Consider the following 18,916-nt stretch of genomic DNA (forward strand, 5'->3'; position numbering starts at 1 on the left):
CTTGGGAGAAGACACAAAGTTAGGGATTTAGGAAGAGAGAGGTTATCGATTTGGGAAGAAAAGAGAAATTAGGGATTTCGGAACAGAAGTTTTCATTTTTGGGAGAAGAGAGAGAGAGGATAGGTATTTGAGAAGAGAGATTATCGATTTGGGGAAAAGTTACACTAAGGTTATTTTAGTCTTTTCATCTTATTTTTAACGGAAAAGAGGGTAATAGTAGATGGAAGGACTGATTTGTTAACGTTTTGATTATATAAGGACGTTTTAATAAGTTTCTGAAAATACAGGGACTGACTTGTTAATAATGGCAATACCCATGGACTAAATCGTAAATTACCCATTTATTAACATAACTTTTATATATAAGAATATATTACATAGTATTTTTATTTATAAAATATATATTTTTAAGCCTCCTCATGCCATGTCCAGGCCAGGGCTCAAAGGAATCTGGGACAATGCCCACCCATTAACACTATTGATTAATACCAGGGCAAATAACCACAAGATTTTACGTTAAATTTGGAAAAATTGCAAAAGAACCTTTTTTTTTACTATATATATAGAGAAAAGCTGCAACATCAGGATTTCTTTTTTATGTTTAGCTGAAATACTTAAATGGTTACTAGAAATTTCCTTTCCATTTGACTTTTAAGTTCAAACACAGCCTCTGAGAATGGAGATCATTCCTACTCCTTAGCACCATCTCTAAATGCCTTCCAAACGTGAAGACTATGCCCTAATTTTCTCCTAGAAAATGAGATTACATGTCAATGTACAAGCGGCAACAACCATGCTGTATTAGGTACTCTAGACTGCAGTCTCTTTGAAGCTCTTTGCCAACCAAATGGCAGTTTCTCTAGGAGAAACCTTCTCTGGGCCAAATGGCTTCAACAGCACTCCAAGCTCTTCAAACCGTTTCTGTTGCAACAGCCGTGCACTAAACTCAAGCAATCCTTCTAATGCTTCTGCACGCTGTTGGTATGACGAGGTGTCAAACCTGCGCTGTCGGGACTCTGAAGAGGATCGGCTTGAAACAGCAGTTGTTGGATTATGCTCCAACCATTCAATTCCAGTTTGTTCAACTTCATGACTGGTATCAGTTAAATGAATCTTGGTAACAGCTCTGTCCAAAACCTGGACAGTACACTTGTCTTTTGTGATCGAGCAGTCAGCACTATCTGGAGATGAAGAAGAACACTGTGCTGAAGTCGATGATGTTCCATGGATGGGAATGAAAGGATCGTCAGAAGAAGCCAATGGGAATTCGGCAATCTTGTCAATTCTCGGAGCATTGACAGAAACATCAGGTGAATCCACAATAGGAAGAAGGCCAGTGTTAGCCCTATAAGGGGTAGCCAAGTTGGAAGCTCTTGTGGGGAATGGCAGAGATGCTCTGCGTGTAAGATGAGAAAATTTGCTTGCTGGAGTACATGAAACTGGAAGCTGCCAATATGAGCATGCCATTAAATTAGTAAGTAAAAATAATACCCAGAGAGAAGTTGTCAGGCGTTATGGACTCAATTCAGTTCTGCTATGTTACACAACCGGAGTACCAAGAATGGCCGCCGAAGCAAGACTACTACACCACTAGAAAGAGAATCAGGGTGACCAACACCCCAAATCCCAAACCATAAGACCCAAAAGCATGCAACTTGCCCAACCTTAATAATAAAGCGACTACTATTATTAAGCAGAAGAAAACCTATGGCCGAACAGCACTTCTGTAGACTTACCGAATCACGCTTTGAGCCAGTTTGGGGCATCTTTGATGGAATTGTCTGTCTCTTTGGAGTCGCAGAAACTTTAGATGGTGTCATTCTTGGGGTTTTGGCAGCCATTGAAAATTTTGTGGCAACTTCTTTATTTATTTCAATCTCTTCATGGACAACACTAAAAGATATTTCTTTGAACTGCTGAGTTAAGTAACTTGGGAATTGTTCTGCTGTTTGTGAAGAATCTGGGGAGTCTTCAGTTTCAGAGATACTAGGATTCAAGGTCCGGTCATTGCTGAACGATCGTCTTTTCTCTCTGTTGGGAAAAATGGAGACAGCTTCTGGCTCTGTGAATCTAGTTTTCTTTATAAAATTAGATTCTGACCAATGGACAGGGAAACTATTCCGCCTGGGACTATTCAACTTTAGATGAATCTTGAGAACATGAGGTTGAAGATGTGGATGACTGAGCAACTCCGCAGCCTGGCACAGAATAGTTAACATCAAGCAGGCATCCATTCCAACTGGACTGTCCACAAGCTGATTCAGTACAAAGTTCAACTAAGCAATTATATTTTTGCCTAACATGAAAGAAGAAAGACAGTCCTACCCACAATTTCAAGCCCAGAACCCCACTTCACAAGAGTATGTCTTAGTCAACCAAGCTGTTGCCTAGTCTAATATATTCATTTCAGTGGAAACTTTTGGATTTGTACAATCTTTAGCCGAACCTAGCATCCATAAATCTAGACTTGATCTCATCAGAAGTTCTTGCTCTAGTCACAAGCCCACATTACCACCTAGGTCCAAGCTTATGTCAGAAAAGAATTTACTGCCACAAACAATTCACCTGTAGTAGACACTCTGAAAGATTCTACAGAATGATTAAGAGTGTTTGATTTACAAAGGATCCATAGATTTCGTAAAAATATGTCATTTAATTGAGCAAAACTGGGACAAGATCCATAGAAAGTCCAAGGAAATGAAGCATTCATAAACCTTTTTTTTTTCAATTTTGGAAATGCCCTTCCATTGAATCAATTCCATATATTTTATATGGATACCAAACAATAACGATTCTTCAGATCCATGGAATAAAGGCAAATAAAAGCCTTTCCAATTCCAAAGTGGTATCATAAAGTGAATTAAATGGCATGATCCACAATCTACAAGTGGTACTAGTTTCATTTACCAATCCTTTATCTAGCCAGAGAGATAAGCACACAATTTAAAGAAAGAATGTGGCAAGCTTTGTTAATAGTCATTCCTAAATTTATTTCGATGTGATAATATCTGACACTCCTAAAATAAATTTGGAGCACAAAAAGATGACAAGGTGAAATTTTGGCCACCAAAAGGTCAACAAAAATAATAATTCAAGGTGGGAGGAAACAAGAAAGCATACACTTGGTCTAAATTCTGGATTCTTCCGCAGCATGCTTTTGATAAGCCCTCGGCTGAAAAGTAAATTTAAAAATTAAAAACAGAAACAAAACCATTTACTCTATGACTATTAACACCAAGTTTGAGAGGAGAATATGGGAGGTAAGAAGATAATGGAAGAGTAATGTTTTCCTCTATCATGTTTGGATTCATGAGAGATGGATTCATGAGAGAGAGAAATGACGGGAAGTCGTTTCATGAATAGTAAAATTGTTATTTTACTCTCTGCTTTTTCAAAAAGAAACTTTACAAGGTTAAAATTTTGCTTTCATAAAAAATTCTCACTTCCCTCCTAAATTGGAGATAAAATGAACTGTAGAGCCCCTCGACTTATTTTCCACTTCTTCCCCCCCACCCCCCAACTTTTTTCCTCTTTTCTTAAAAAAATGAAAAAATAAAATAAAATAAAATGATGTTTTTTCATCCAAGTTTCCACCTCTCCAAACATGGCATCACAATATAAAAACAAGAATAGCGAACATTGTTTTAAAAATTCTGTATTCTTGTACATGAGCAGGAAAATGGATTTTTCTTCAAGAATGACCAATTACTTGAAGAAGAGGTTAAAGTTACTTTATTAGGTGAAATAAAAATTTTAGAATCTTTACTTTTTTTATTTATTTTATGATAAGCAAAGTGAAATAGACTCACAATGCTCCAGAGTACATGGTAGGAAGAGGAGCCACTATAGACTTGTTTATTTTGTTAATCAGTGCTTGCATATCCTGCTCAGAAAATAAGACAGACAACAAAAGAAAATTCTCTCAGTTTTTGTATATAATACATGTAGGAAAACTCAAGGAGGAAATAAGGAAAACTATTAATATTTTCTAAACAACAAATCAGTGACTCACAAAAGCTTTAAATGCTGGTTTGTGAGCAGCCATTTCAAATATGCAGCATCCTGAAAAGAATGAGGAATGAGAATGAGATAAAGACAAAACATGAGAACATATCACTTCTTTGAAGCTTAGATAATCTTCATATTTCAAAAAACAAAGTAGCCTACCCAAAGACCAAATATCTGACTTGGAACCATAAGGTATATCAGCAAGAAGCTCAGGGCACATGTAACTGGGAGTTCCCACAACCTAATATTAAGAGAAAAATGCTATGAAATTAAATCAAGCAGGTGACGAAAATCTTAAATGAAGCCTATGTTAGTATCAGATTACTCACTGAAGAAGCAAAGTCATCAGAAGTCAACATCTTAGCAAGACCAAAATCACCTGCAACCAACATCAATTTGAGCAGTTTTGCTTAAGATAGTGAATAGTAGAAACCCAAAGAATTCATTTGTGTATATACTAAAAAGAAAAAGCCAATCGGCAAAGACTTTTACAATAGGAGGACTAGTTACCTAGGCGTATGTCTTGATCTCTTGTCAAAAATATATTTGAACACTGAAGCAATTTGGTAGTAGCATCAGCAAAACATAATTTATTCAGATGACATATTACCCAATTTTCAATATGTATCCAGACTATCTGCAACTTACTTTGACATCACGATGAAGTATATGGTTGGCATGCAAGTAATCTAGTGCCATTAGTAGTTGAACAAGCCACTTGCAAAGTTTCTGCCCAAAATTTTACAGTCAAGTGCACAACATCAATTGCCCAAAGCACTCTATCTAGTTTCCAAACTGAAAAATAGAACTATTAATTAGTTGACGCCCAAAAAGTGATACCTCCTCAAGAAAATGAACACCATTAGCCTTTTTTATAGCTTCTGCCCTGTCAAAAAAAAAAGAATAAGAAAAGGTAAATAAGACAGCAAAAAAAAAAGTCATGAATCAGCAGAGGCTCAAACATTTCACAAGTCACAAGAGATGAATAAGGATCAAAACTCACATGTCTCCACCTTCACAGTACCCTATGATAATGCACACATAGCATCCCTGAAAATGATTACAGCCAATAAGCAAGTGTCTATTGTACAACAACAACGAGGCATACAAATTCATTAACAGAAGGAAAGGAGGATAAGGTAAACAAATAAACATCACATTGGATTAAACAGGGTCCATGCAAATGCTTAATAAGTATTAAACTATTAGCTAATATAATATGAGACAACTACAAAGAGAAAACTCATTAGTCAATAACATAAAGATGATCCAAGCAATATAGCAGTACATATGCCTACCTTTTCTACCCATGAATCCTTGTACTCCACAATGAATGGATTTCTTACTTTTGAAACAAGTTCCATCTGCAGTAAAGAACAAAGTAGTATTTTAAGTTATAAAGGTAAAAGTTTAGGAATTAATAGATAATGTCTTAATAAATCAAAATTAAGGAACACTAGAAATATAAAACAAAAGAGGGAGGAGGGAATTTTTTTGTAATATCATCAATTCCCAAATTATAAAACAACAGCAAAGAACCATAGCTATTAGCAAGGTCCAACCATCAAGCAAATCAGGGTTTTGATAGTTAATCTAAATGTGAACAAATTAGCACAAAGTTGAGCAACTAAGTAGTGTTAAGCATCACTTTCATTTCCAACAAATGTCTCCTTTTCTCGACCATTATAACTCTTGCAAAATGAAAGCAAACCAGTGCCAACCATTTGCTAGATGAAGATAAAGCTTTAATAGACTGACCTCCTGGTGGGCAGACCTGCGAGCTCTCTCAGTCTGACGAGCCAAACGGATTTTTTTCATGACATATCTACAATAAGGACAAACAAATATGTATATAAAAACTGTACAACGATTAGAATAATTAAAGACCAATAATTCATCTCTCTGAGCATATCAGTTAAACCAAACAATGCAAGAAACTAGAAAGGTCTAACTGCTGAAACACAGACATGGCAAACGCACACATTGAAGCTAATATATATATGTGTATGTGTGTTAGCGCGCAGCAAGCTCACTTCTTTTTTTCATGTCTATGCCTCACAAGAAGAGCTGAACCAAAGGAACCTTTGCCTATCTGCTCTAGAATTTCATACTGCTCCATTGTGAGTTCTATGAACCCCCTTCCCCTTCCTTCAAAAGAACTTTAAACTTCTAGCCCTAGTAACCATTAAAAAAATATCAGGTTATGAGAATTTTAAAAAAAGAAAAAAGAAGAGCAAGATAAAAATGATAAATCATTATAAAAAGAGCTGAACAAAATGAACCTTTGCCTATCTGCACTAGAATTTCATATTGTTCCAGTGTTAGTTCTCTGAACCACTTCCTCTTCCTTTGGATCTTCAAATTTTAAACTTCTAGCCCTACCAAGCACCAATAATTAACAAACTATTGAAAAAAAAAAAAAAAAAACACAAGCAAGATAAAAGAATAAAGCATCCTATGAAGTATGGAAAGGCAATTTACGATAGCATATTTAAAAGTTAAATACAGCATATTGACTGGCCTTTTAACAAAAGGTATCCACTATTAACAATCATTCAAATCGTGCACATCAGAATTCAGAGGGTAAACACAGAAAAAAAAGAAGGCACGTAGAGCTCACACCACGGATGCAGAACCTCCTAAATTGTAAGAGAAACGTAGCTTCATAATCCGAGGAATTAGTTAATTAGTGAAAAATTGTTAATTGTCCAGTTCAAAACCCAAAAGTGCAAGTCACAAGAATGAACTCCAAATACACCAAAACATTTTTCCTTGCAAACATACGAGATAAGCTGCGGTCAAAAGCTATAAAATGACAAATCCATTGCAGGCTTTCACTTAAGAAGCAGAAATTGCACACACTACAAGTGGTATCCAAGAATCCATCACAGTTAACCGAGAAGCCCACGCTATCAAAAAACTAAATCTTTGATGAAAGAAAGAGTAAACAATTTGTAAAAATGAGCTTTAGACTTGAAATTCGAACAAGAAATCCTATCAACAGCATTAAGTATTCATAAGCAAACAAGAGAACTATTGAAGAAACTGAATGGAAACCCAATAAAACAAATAAACATTAAAAAGAAAAACAATAAGGTAAAGTGAAACTATGAAGCGAAAAGACAAGGAACCTAACTCAAAAATAAAAAGAAAAAGAGTATTTTCCGAGAAAATCAAAGGGAAAAAAAGGAGCAGCAAGCTTGCAACTACCCAAAAGTGCAAGAAGATTTTAGCGCAGCGCACGGCTTAAACAAGGGTAGAGAAAATGGTAACAAGAAACACGACGAAATTTGAAAATGGGAAGGGTATGAAGATGGAGAAGTAATGCATATAGAAGAAGACAAATTTACCCAATTAAATTAAAATAATATAGTCATTGTCTACAGATACAGAGCGCCAAAATAATTGAAAAAAGAAAGCAAAAGCAGAATATAATAAGAATTTAAAATTCGAAAAGAAAGAGTTCAAATGGCACTCTCACTGTTCATATTTATTGTTTTTTTTTTTTTTTTGATTCCTTTCTTGAAAGCGACCAATGTTGAAGGCAGCGCACGGGTGGTTGTACCTCATGCTCCGCGTTGCCGCGCGTGCACTCGATTAGAACGACGTCGCTTTGTCTTGCGAGCAAAAGCTTCTCAAGCTGGGCCGAAACTTTCGGATCCAAAACTGATGAGTGATCTTCAAATTCATAGTCTTGTGCCTTTAATTGGGCTTGGGGTTTTTCTATTCACGGAGCACGGCAAACGGCTTTTTCTGCTTTTTCAAAAAAAAATATATATTATTATTATAAATATAAAAAATTCTTTTTTTTTAACATGAAAATAGAGAAACTAAAGGAGCAAAACTTGAAACATTTTGTATACACTTATTATAAGACTAAGCTGTGAGTCCAATTCTCATTTTATTATATTAAAACATTTATATTTAAAATATAATAACTTTAAATTAATGTTAAATTTAAATAATCACATTTAAAAGAATATTTCTCATCCACCTATCACTTTTCATCTATATTGTCGCAACTTGGGAACACATTGCTCAGGATTTCATTTGCCTCTCCATTTCATATAGGAAATAAAGATTTGCTGTAAACACGGCATTGATATTCCCGTCTCGTAATTTCTGCAATTTGTTTTTCAGGAAATTGATATCCTTGAATAAGCCAAATGCAATGTCAATAACTATAGCAAGCCTTTCAAATCAACGTTTATTAAAGTTTTCTTATATGTCAAAAACTAAAAGCTTAAATTCAAAAAAAAAAAAAAAAGTTTCAGGATTTTCGATATTAAAAGCACGAGAAGTTCGAGAACGTAAAAATAATTTTTTATCAAAATAATTGTTAAAAAGAACAGCACGCCCGTCATGTACAACACGATCTCTAAACTAAAAAGTACTCGATTCCCTTCTTAAGCAAACAGGGATAATAATCAATTATGTAGAAGATTTCTAAGGAAAATTATGCACAAATCAACTATAGATGTCTTGATTTAACCTTGAGCTTGACCTATACCAATTTTATGCCGATGGAATGTGATTTTTCTCAATCCCCTTCAGTGGGAGGTTGCACGCATGCGCAGAAATGCCTTTTCTTTTTCTTCTGGCTTGTTCTTGTCCCGCCATACAAATAATCTCGCAGTAGAACTCTTGTTTTACTTTCTATGATTTTGGTTTTTCCCCCGCTTTTGTTTTCCTCATCAAGTTTCAGCAAAAGAAATTGCAGTTTCTGAACCTCCAATTGCAACCGCCCAATTTTTTCAGACCCTCTTCTTGCCTGTTCCGAAATCCTTCTCTTTCTGGCACTTCCATTCTCATCCGATGCTAATGCAGATTTCTCATCAATGGACAATTGCTCATCTTCAATGCTCTTCATTAATTGAAGATTCACTTCAAACATCTTTGTGATGGCCTCCTCAGATTCTTCCAACTGCTCTTTCACGCTATCATATTCATTTCCTTTTCCCTTCTTGTTCTTTTCTGTGATCTCTACCTTCCTCTTCAAGTCTTGCACAGTTATTTGAAGATTAGTTAACTTTTGAGCATCAGAATCAAGTCTTTCTAGAATTTTCCTCTCATTCACATCTTGACGAGACCCTGACAATCTCTTTGAGATCTCTAACTTGTCCACACTAACATCCTTCTCAACCATTGATTCCATAGAAGTAAGCTCCTTCTTGCCCTTCTTCTCAGTCGATGCAGCGGTCTGCTTCTGAGCCTTTCCAACAGTGAGGTCAATAGCGGCATCCTGTTCTGTAGTTTGCCATATTTCAAGCATCGGAGCATCAGCTTCTGGAGTATCCCTTCTACTGATCCCGTACGATGAAGACTCAGATATCTGATCAAGCATTATGTCTTTCGTCATCACCTCACTGCCCTCTTCAGAGGTTTCATGTGTTGGCTTCTGAAGCCTGAGATTATAATAAGCCGCAGATCCCAGTCCTTTGTCCTCTGGATTCTGATTCCCTTTCTTGCTTGAAACAACAGCTTCTTCATGTAAGCTGCTTCTGGATTTCAACTCTTCAATCTGTCTAATTGCTTCCGCAAGTTTGGAATAAGCCTCGGATTTTTCCAGAATAACAAACCTCTCCCTTTCTTCTACAGCTTCTTGAATAGCTATAATCCTCATTCGCAAACCCTCCACTTCCAAAAGTCCTCCTTGTCCCATGGCAGTTTGGTCATCACAAATCCGTTGACAGCTTTCAGCATGCACCACAAATGGGGTATCCTGCAACAAGTGAAATATAAGCCATGAATTTTAGATGATATGCAAAACCAGATGTAACAACAGCTTATGGAAGCAATAACAATCCGGAACTTAGTCACAGCAGCTGAAAAATACACTAGGAAACTATAGCTAAATTGGACATATAAATTGTAGATGAGGACAATGCATAGCTATTTAAATCTCGCAGAATACTTGATATTGTTAATTCCTCAAAACTAGAAAACTACAACAAAGTTTCATGGAGTTTGCATCAGTTAAACGATTCAGCCCAACCATTTTTGTAGAGCGAACTCAGAAACCGATAAAATAAAATTACCTTCGCTTCCTTGTGTTCATGCAATGTTGGATGTGAGAGTGTATGATTTTCCAGAGAGGCTATACAATCCGTCAAAGAAATGAAAGCTGGGACATATGAAGTCATCTGAGACTTCAGTTCTTCATTCTCATGTTCCAAGGTGCTGACCCTTTCTTTCATCTGGTCAATCTCCTCAGCTTTCAAACAATTTCTGCCTTCAAGGTTCTCACATAATTCAATGAGCTCATGAACCTTTCCTTCAAAAAGTGCTTGTTGGACAGCAGATATCTGCAGTTCGCCAAAAAGTGCAACGGCCTGAGACTCCCACCATTCAGCTTCATTTCTTCCTTTTTGCAGTTCACGATTCAATATTTCCTCCCTGACCTTAGTTTCTAAAAGTTCTCCATTCAATTTCCCCAGTTCAGCCTTCATTTCCCAATTTGCTTTCTGAATGCATTCTATCTCCTTACTTTGTTCATCACAATCCCCAGATAGTTTGATGATCTGCTTTTCTTGATCTGCTCGTATCAACTCAACCTCATCACGCTTGCACTTTAGGTCCTCCACCATTTTATACAACTCTCTTTTCTCATCCTTTATGATACTAAGCTCTAATAACTTCCCCTCCATTATCTTCACCTTCTCATCAAGGCCATTATTGACAACATGAAGTTTATCCAGATTTTCACTAAGTTCCTTTATTTCTGAATGTTTTTCAGAGATGATATCCTTGAAAATCAGAGAAATGGTACTTAATGATAGTGTTTCAGCAAAAATGGTAAAATTCTCATCTTCTAAATTGCATTTCTCTTCTCCCAAGTCTGAGAGTGATTTCATTAGCAATCTTTGCTCATCAACCAGCTTGCAGTTCTCTTTTTGCAAATTCTGGCAATCTCCTTGCAAATCTAAGAGCTGTCCATGCATAGTCTTTAGCTGAGCCTTCAAAGTTTCCTCCTTGTGTTCTCCCTCTATTATCTTCAAACTCAATTCTTCGTTAACATCTGCAAGTTTTTGGCTCTCACCATGCAAAACCAAGAACTGCTCAGACCTGCTTGCCAACTCCTGATCAAGGGTGTTTTTAGCTGCCGTAAGATTTGCCAACTCCCATTGCAGCTCCCCAAGCAGAGTAACCAGAATAGTATTCTCAATGCCCAATTGTTGATTTTCATCTTGCATCTCCAAGAGAAATCTTTGCGTTTCTAGAAGCTTGTCAAGAGCATAATTCAGAAGCATTTGATCTTGCTCAGCCTTGTCTTCACACCCTTGTTTCCCATCCAGTCCAAGAGTCTTCAGCACCCTATAAAGACCAACCCTTAGCACTTCAATTTTATCATACAAAGATTTCACTTCCACTTCTTGTTCTAGATTTTCATGCTTCAGTTCAGAAATCAGTTTCTCTGACAGTTTAGATTCCTCCAGGAGTTTTTGACGCTCAATGGAAAGGGAAGAATTATGTTCTTCCAGATCTTGCATGCATTTCTGCAAAATGAAAATCTCTGTCTGAGCATAAAAGGCTTTGTCGAGTTCTTCTTCATGTTCTTTCTTTATGCACTGGCCTTCTTCTTGTAGCATACGGACCTGCGTTGCCATACCAGCCAATTGGGACTCACTCAACTGGGCAAGACTAGCATGTTCTTGCTTTTGGGCATTTAAGCGAACGTATAATTCTTCTATTTCATGAAGTGTGGATTCTCTCTCTTCCTCCAAAGTGGAGCATTTCTCTTCCAAGTCCCTATAATTTTTCTCCAGATCTTCCAGTCTTTTCTGAGTTATGTTCAACTGAGACATTAAATTTCCTTTCACAGTAGCTAAATCAGACTTCTCATTGTCGAGCAACATACATAAATCTTGTAGGCTCTTTGATTTTATCCTCAACCCCTCAACTTCCGCATTTGCATCAAAAAGGGAATTCTCCAGAAAGTTGGTCTTCTCCGTAAGTTTCTCAACGTTATCAGTTGCAACCTGTAGCTGGGAAACTAAAGTGACTTTCTCAGAAACAAGAGTGGATTTCTCTTCTAAGAGAGATTGACAGGATTCTTCTAATACCCGCACCTTCTCTCTCACCCCTTCCAGCTCGACATTCAACTCTGATAATGAATTCTCTAAAAGAGCATTTCTCTCTGCAAGTTTCTCCATGATCTCCAGCTTTTGCAAAAGAGCTACATTTTGGTCTGTCTCTCTCACACAAACCTCTTTCAACTTTATGTTCTCATCCTGCAAACTCTTCACAGATGACCCAAGGCACTCTGGACTCAAGCCAACTGAATCCACCTGGTCCATGATAGCCTGGTTTTTCTTATTTATGTCATTTAGTTCCTCCTTCAGACAGTAAATTTCTTGCTGAAGAGCATTTCTTTGGTCCAGTCGAAGTTCTACCTCTGCTTCAAGCCTTCCTATTGTCTGCCTCAAGTTTGAAATCTCCTCTTGCAAATCTTGTATCGTCAAATTTGAAGATAAGTTGACTTCACTTAGGCCTTTGTTCTCTACCTTGACCTGCTCAACTTCATGCTGCAAACTCTGATTACGAGCTTCTAGGTCCTGCAAAATCCGAGCCCTATTCTGAAGCTCTGCAGCCATAGATCTCAGTTCTTCCTGAGATTGAGAGTGCACATGCTGCAAAGTCTGAAAAGCAGTTTCAGCCTCCACAAATCGCAAGCGCTCTTCCTGTATGCAAGTCCACAGTCTCCCCAACTCCTTCTGCTTCTCCGTAAGTTCTTCACTTTGAGCAGACATTTCCTGTGCCAAATACTCCAATTCAGAGTGCATAGTATTATTTGATCTCTCCAACAGAAGACACTTTTCTTCAGCACCCTTCAACTTCACAACCCCATCATCTACCTCAGATTTAAGCCTTTGGGCCTCCTCCTGGGCAAAAGCAAGTTTCTGCTCCAAGCTTGAAATCGTATCCAAGCACTTCTGGTACTGTGTAGCAGCAGCTTCATTCTCGTCAGTCAGCTTGGCTAGCATTTCCTTCAAGGTTTCAATTTCCCTTTCAGCTTTATCAGCACGTTCATAACACTTCCTGGCATCGTCCTCAGCATGCAATAATTTGCCCTCCAGATCAGATATCTTCTCCAGACACTCTTTGTACTGATAAAGAAATTCTTCTTTTTCAGCTTCTAAGTTAGCCAGTTCCTGCTCAAGTGACTGAACCACAACTTCAGCTTTACTAGCACGCTCATTGAGTTCCCCTGCATCCTTCTGGGTGTGGGAGATTATGTTCTCCAGATTAGTTATTTTGTCCAAGCACTGCTGGTATTGAAGCAAACTAGCTTCCCTTTCAGCCTCTAGTTTAGTGAGGGCTTCCTTCAAAGTTTGTACTTCAGCTTCAGCTTTGCTGGCTCGTTCATTAAGCCCTTTGGAATCCTCTTTTGCGCGAGAGACTTCTGACTCCAGATTAGACAATCGCTGCAAACTCTGTTGGTACTGGAGCAGGCCAGCCTCCTTTTCAGCTTCTAATTTAGCAAGAGTGTCCTTTAGGGTTGCAATTTCCAGCTCAGCTTTACCCACTCGCTGAGAATCAGATGGAACTCGAGACTTGATATCATTTTTGTCATTGTCTTGCACACCATGATCGTTCTCTTCAGCATCGTGAAAACTAAGGCCTTTTCTTGCCCTTGCTTCTCCGGTCCCCAACAAATCATTGAACTGTTTCAAACTCTTTCTGACAGGAACAGAATCAGATTCTTCAGTAAAAGCTCCGAGCCTCTTTAAAGCATGGGAGTAAGATGGAGAGATTCCCAAAGCGTCATTTTTCAATTCGTCAGGATCAAAAAGTGCACGTATTGGTGGCATGTCTGGTGTACGGGGCTCACCATCAGCAGAACCTGCAGGTGAATCATCAGTCAATATGAAAGGGACTTGGTTGGGAAATGCTTCTGCCATTGTTCGCTGTGCCTGACGGAGCGCTCCAGTCGCATGATCATATCTTTCAGCCAAGGCACGATATGCTCTGTAAAATTCTTCAACCAATTTCATAAGCTCTGGGCGTTTCTTATAATACATCTCTGCCCTCCTTGCAAAAGAATCTGCATCCTCTTCTATAAGCTTAATCATTTGTTTTACTTTTAAATCCATATCTGTTCAAACAGTAGACGAAGGCATTAGGGGGAGAAAACGAGAGCATCAATGCTCCGATTAAATGAAACAGAGAAACTATATTAACAAAAAATTATGATAAACTTTTATTGTCAATTTAACATTCTTGACAAATGCAAAGTCACCATGCGCTAACTTCTGAATTTCAACATAATTACTTACAAACAACATCTCTTGTAAAGTAACTGCTAGTTTAATACTTTATTAATCACAAAACCATTCGCAAATTAGAAGGCTGATTGAACAGTTATGCATGTAGTTTAAAAGTTGAACTGAGGGTTATCAGACAGATTTGGTCATAATATGCAGAACCCTTGACTCGAAGTAATTACTGGGATATAATGCAGAGTTGACGTAGAATGGGATACAAACCCTACCCAGAGACTAGGTTTCTGGAACAGGAAATAACAAACTTATTAACTCAACTTCCCTCTTAGAATGTGATAAGGGTGGAGAACCAAAATCCTTCATATTCTAGAAGAAAAAAAGGGGCAGAGGAAGATTTCAGCTGCTGTTGTGAAAAGTGGAAAAAAGGACACCCAACTGAAGTTGGTTACAACAGAAGAATATGGTCCAGCATCAGCAGAAGGGGATGGCATCCAGTTATTGAAGAATTCTGAATTTGAAAGGGGGCAGAAAGCCATTCGGAACAGGAGTATTCTCCACCTCTTAGAAGCTGATAAAGGTGGAGAACCAAAATCCTTCGAGGTATATTCTAGAAGAGAAAAGGGGCAAAGGAATATTTCAGCTGCTGCCGTGAAAAGTGGAAGAAAGGACACCTGGCTGAAGTTTGGTTACAACAGAAGAGCCTGGTCCAGCATTTAAAGAGGGACAGCAGAAAGGGATGGCATCAATTACTGAAGAAATCTGAATTTGAAAGAGGGCAGAAAGCCATTCTGCATAGGAGAATTCTCCTTGGGACTACTCCCAGTCATTTTACTTGTTCTTGTATTATTTTTCTCTTGTTTTCAGTGAATCATTTTGAAAAAACACATTAGAAACATTGATTGTAAGCTTCCCTTCTGTAATAAATTTGTTGAATTAATACAATCAAGTTCCTTTTGTCAACTTTACATTTTCCATTCAACTTCATTTCTCTATCAGAAGCATATTAAGTGGGAAGAAAAAACAGAGTGCAGCATCTCATAGATGATTCATCTCTAAAAGTTTGGTTCCCTGACCAAATTAGGGATACTTGCCAAATAAGGGACACTGAAAGAATCAAGGACAAGATACCAAGCCACGTAGGAAGAATCGTCAACATCCGAAACACATTAAATGAAAATCTAATAGATGAGAAATTGGATATAGCCTATAAGGACAAAGGCAAACGCAAACAGAGGCTGACACGAAAACATGGAAATATTTTGGACAGTATAAAAATGACATCAGCTAAGAGGATACCCGTTCAATTCCTTATATTTTGCTACCAATGTGCGGTCAAATTCACCCATTTATCAGCAAGAAAACACGCATATATACTAGCCACAAAACACACACAATACATATTTAAGCTCAGAATACAATTAGACAGCTCCTTGCAACATCTTCAAAAATACATAATGTTTTCCCATTTTTATGGTTTTAAATTCACATAATTTTTTTAAGTGGTTTAGCCAGTTTTATCATCTTTTGAATTTCTTTACTCTTGTTTCTTCCATGGCCAGTTGCAAAATAGTGGCTCGTAGGAGCTTTGGATCTCACTTCCAATGACAGATGGTGTGCCGCAACAAATAGCACGAAGCACCAATCTTCATTAGCAGTACATATTCTAAACTATTTCTATCTATCTACTAGGAGTAAGAAACCTTTTCTTTCCCTTTTCCTGGATGAAGATAATTTTTTTCACATAAATGATAACAGAATCAGAAATTTTGGTGTTGTTGGTTATGCTGTTCTCGAATAGCCACTCCACTCTCTTAATTCAGAAAATGTAACCAACCACAACCCTTTTCTGAACCAAATAAAATATTGCAGATTATCATTGTCTACGAAACCGATTAGAGACAGTAGTTCCTTTCGTAACATGACCGAGAAGCAAAGGTGGATATTCACATAATATACTCCTCCTTCCGCGGACAGTCTAACCATTCTCATGCTGCCACATATATGGACATGGTCATCATACATGTAAGCCATTAGCTGTTATTATCAGCATAATTCAACTCATTAATTCAGAATTATTATAATTAAATAATAGCGAGAAAGAAATTGCCTTCAAATTGCCTCAATTCAAAAGCACACAAAAGTCGACAGCTACTGTATATATTTATTCAACAGCTAATGTCACAATACAGACTCTTATGACTCAAAATGTGGGGAATCCCAGATGAAGATAGAAATGAAAAAAGGTACCTGTAAGATTTTCCTGAAGCCATTTTGAGTTTTTGGGGCTTATGTGGCTGTCCCACCACCAGGAATACTTGCGTTTAGAATCTCCGTGCGACACAGCTGCCATGACTCGATCCAATAACGCTACTACTTTCTAGTTCTGATTATAGGAAACCAAAATCCTCCAAATAATAAAGATATAAGAACTGGATGTATTCGACCAAATGCTAATCAGTGAAACACGGATGACTAGTGTAAAGCTTCTGGGGTCTCACTCCTCGTATCTAGTAAATGAGTCAAGAAAAAAATAATAATAAGAGAAAAAGATATGACATAAATCAACTCCACATGGATAAGAACAAGTGATTCGATGAGATCAGATTAGAACAATCTATAAACAAAATTTGGAAATCATAATATTAGCAAGTAATTAAAAGAAAATACCTGATGAGTATACTTTATGTATAAAAAAGCGCCACTATCTTCATAATATGTGAAAGAAACCTGATCAAAGGAACACCGCCACAAAATCAAAAGAACAAAAAGGAAGAGTTAGACAGAGATATTTGATAAAATTGGAAAGAAAAAACTTCAAAGAAACCATATTCAGCATTTGATCAGTGAATAATAAACAACTATGCGGTCCTACAGTCGAGATGGCACAGAACAGGAACTAGTCAAAGTTTCAAAATGAGGAAAAGAAAAGAAAAACTTGATCAAACGCCAACCTAAAGAGAGAGATACATGATCATCGACGGGACTAGCAACTGATGCTTCAAAGATTTTTTTTTTTTTAAGAAAAAAAAAAGGAAGAAAAAAGACTCACGAGAAATTCTTTGTTCTCTGATTAACTGCATGTTTTGATGTTCCTTAGCAAGTCTAACCCATGTTTGGTAGATCTGTATTCGGCTCTCTGAAACTCGCTTTTTCTCTTTCTCTTTGCTGTTAGCTTGCTTTTTATGCTGTTTGTTTGATGCTATGACTTATGAGAGAGAGAGAGAGAGAGACCGTCCAACGGGCAAGCAAACACGATAGTTTAGCGAGGGACAGAAAAATACAATTAAAACAAAAAAAAACCTAATAATATTTTTCTTAGATAATAAGAAAATAAAAACGGTAAATTGCGATTTGCGAGTGGAGTGGTCCCGTGTAGTCCGTACTCTGTTATTTGACGCTGCCTACTCTTATTGCACTAGTAATTGGTGATTACGGCGAGTGATATGACAAAATAGCCCTTCCTATCCTCTGTGGACTGATAGGTGATAAATTCAAAAATGGTTCTTTTCCTTGGACTTGTGAAAACTGGAAGGATTATGTTGCCATGTTTGGCTCTGGATATAATAATTTTAAAAGAATTAAATGAAAAAAAATCTCTCCGCTCACTAAATTATAGTAATTAAAACATGCTAAATTAATCATATTAAAATAATCTATCAGTTTTAACTCATTAATATTTAAATTATTTTAAAAAATAAAATAATATTAAATTTGAATTTCTAGTGTTAAGGTTCGACTCCCCCAACCCCTATTTCAAAAAAAAAAAATATTGAATTCAAATTTCTAATCAAAACTCATTAATGTTGAAGTATATAAAAAATATATTAAATTAAAATTTTAACCCAGTACCTAGTTAACTCTTGATAAATTACATTTTTTAAATCAAATATAAAATTTATTTATTGATCTATTAATTTCAAACTATACTATAAACATGATTATCTTTCATAAGAGAAACAAAACTACATTTTAAAAATTTAATGTACATGCCAAACACATCCTTATCACATCTCTTAGCAGGCAGGAAATTTTAAACTAATCAAGGCCTAGATGGCAATACCTTTGAAATGAATTGGCGCAGACAAATCAGATTTGAAGGTTTTAAGGGCCGAATGGTAGAAAGGGGACTGGGGCATTTTGGTAAATGAGGAATATAGAATATTGATGTGGTTGGTGAGAGAGGAAATGACACAGTGTAGGAGTTGGAAAAGGAAGTTGTCCACGTCATTGGACGGTGGCCAAGGACGGTTGTCATTCGTCACGCGGCTAAGGATCCCCTCTGTACAATTATGACCACGTGTCTCCCTTCATTCTTTTCTATCCCACCATCCTCCTTCTGCTCCAAATACCTTTTTTTTCATTTAATATACATTTAACTTTATTTAAAAATTATTTTTTTCCTCAAATTATGAGATTGGCGTTTGAATTTAATTTAAATTGTATTTAAAAATTAAATTAACCGTTATGTGTTAGAAATATTTTTTATGTAAAATTATTAATTATATTAATAAAATTTTATTAAATAAAAAAAGATATTATTTTAAATAAAAAAATAATTATATTTTATAAATTTTTTAATTAAAATATAAACTGCTAGAATAATATTACAATAAATTCATTTAATAGAAATATCAATTTTATAATTTAATAAAAATTTATAATTATTTAAAATTAAAACTATATAT

General features: G+C 36.5%; 2 protein-coding genes across 7 annotated transcripts; both read right to left on the minus strand.

The window, feature by feature from the left end:
* Positions 1 to 617: 617 nt before the first annotated feature.
* On the minus strand, positions 618 to 7,377 carry LOC110611522 (serine/threonine-protein kinase Nek2). 6 transcript variants are annotated; one of them, XM_043961124.1, is made up of 16 exons: positions 7,359 to 7,377; positions 6,291 to 6,386; positions 6,042 to 6,183; positions 5,767 to 5,833; positions 5,307 to 5,372; positions 5,012 to 5,058; positions 4,849 to 4,894; positions 4,657 to 4,737; positions 4,519 to 4,561; positions 4,338 to 4,387; positions 4,168 to 4,249; positions 4,013 to 4,062; positions 3,810 to 3,883; positions 3,121 to 3,172; positions 1,737 to 2,255; positions 618 to 1,446 (listed from the first exon to the last, which is right to left on the minus strand). In XM_043961124.1, exons 3-16 carry the CDS (start codon positions 6,125 to 6,127, stop codon positions 811 to 813), a joined length of 1,899 nt encoding a protein of 632 aa, XP_043817059.1. In that variant the 5' UTR covers positions 6,128 to 6,183; positions 6,291 to 6,386; positions 7,359 to 7,377; the 3' UTR covers positions 618 to 810. The 6 variants fall into 6 exon arrangements, with proteins under 6 accessions (XP_043817059.1, XP_021607600.1, XP_021607611.1 ...); XM_021751908.2 differs by lacking the exon at positions 7,359 to 7,377 and adding an exon at positions 7,219 to 7,352; XM_021751919.2 differs by lacking the exon at positions 7,359 to 7,377 and adding an exon at positions 7,145 to 7,348.
* A 932-nt stretch (positions 7,378 to 8,309) lies between these two features.
* Positions 8,310 to 17,492, minus strand: LOC110611544 (protein NETWORKED 1D). The gene is made up of 5 exons (XM_021751936.2): positions 17,281 to 17,492; positions 16,899 to 16,958; positions 16,479 to 16,738; positions 10,047 to 14,104; positions 8,310 to 9,730 (listed from the first exon to the last, which is right to left on the minus strand). Exons 3-5 carry the CDS (start codon positions 16,579 to 16,581, stop codon positions 8,549 to 8,551), a joined length of 5,343 nt encoding a protein of 1,780 aa, XP_021607628.1. The 5' UTR covers positions 16,582 to 16,738; positions 16,899 to 16,958; positions 17,281 to 17,492; the 3' UTR covers positions 8,310 to 8,548.
* Between the last annotated feature and the right edge of the window lie 1,424 nt (positions 17,493 to 18,916).

This window comes from Manihot esculenta, chromosome 1 (genome assembly GCF_001659605.2).
Source record: "Manihot esculenta cultivar AM560-2 chromosome 1, M.esculenta_v8, whole genome shotgun sequence".
Taxonomy (NCBI): Eukaryota; Viridiplantae; Streptophyta; class Magnoliopsida; order Malpighiales; family Euphorbiaceae; genus Manihot; species Manihot esculenta.

Excerpts from the sequence above, each read along its gene's own strand:
- LOC110611522 (XM_043961124.1), bottom strand. The coding sequence starts at position 6,127 with ATGGAGCAGTATGAAATTCTAGAGCAGATAGGCAAAGGTTCCTTTGGT. Across the intron at positions 4,063-4,167 it reads GTCAGATATTTGGTCTTTGG|GATGCTGCATATTTGAAATG; the intron begins GTAGGCTACTTT and ends CATTCTTTTCAG. Across the intron at positions 1,447-1,736 it reads CTGGCTCAAAGCGTGATTCG|CTTCCAGTTTCATGTACTCC; the intron begins GTAAGTCTACAG and ends TCATATTGGCAG.
- LOC110611544 (XM_021751936.2), bottom strand. The coding sequence starts at position 16,581 with ATGGCAGCTGTGTCGCACGGAGATTCTAAACGCAAGTATTCCTGGTGG. Across the intron at positions 14,105-16,478 it reads GCTTCAGGAAAATCTTACAG|ATATGGATTTAAAAGTAAAA; the intron begins GTACCTTTTTTC and ends CTGTTTGAACAG. Across the intron at positions 9,731-10,046 it reads ATGAACACAAGGAAGCGAAG|GATACCCCATTTGTGGTGCA; the intron begins GTAATTTTATTT and ends CACTTGTTGCAG.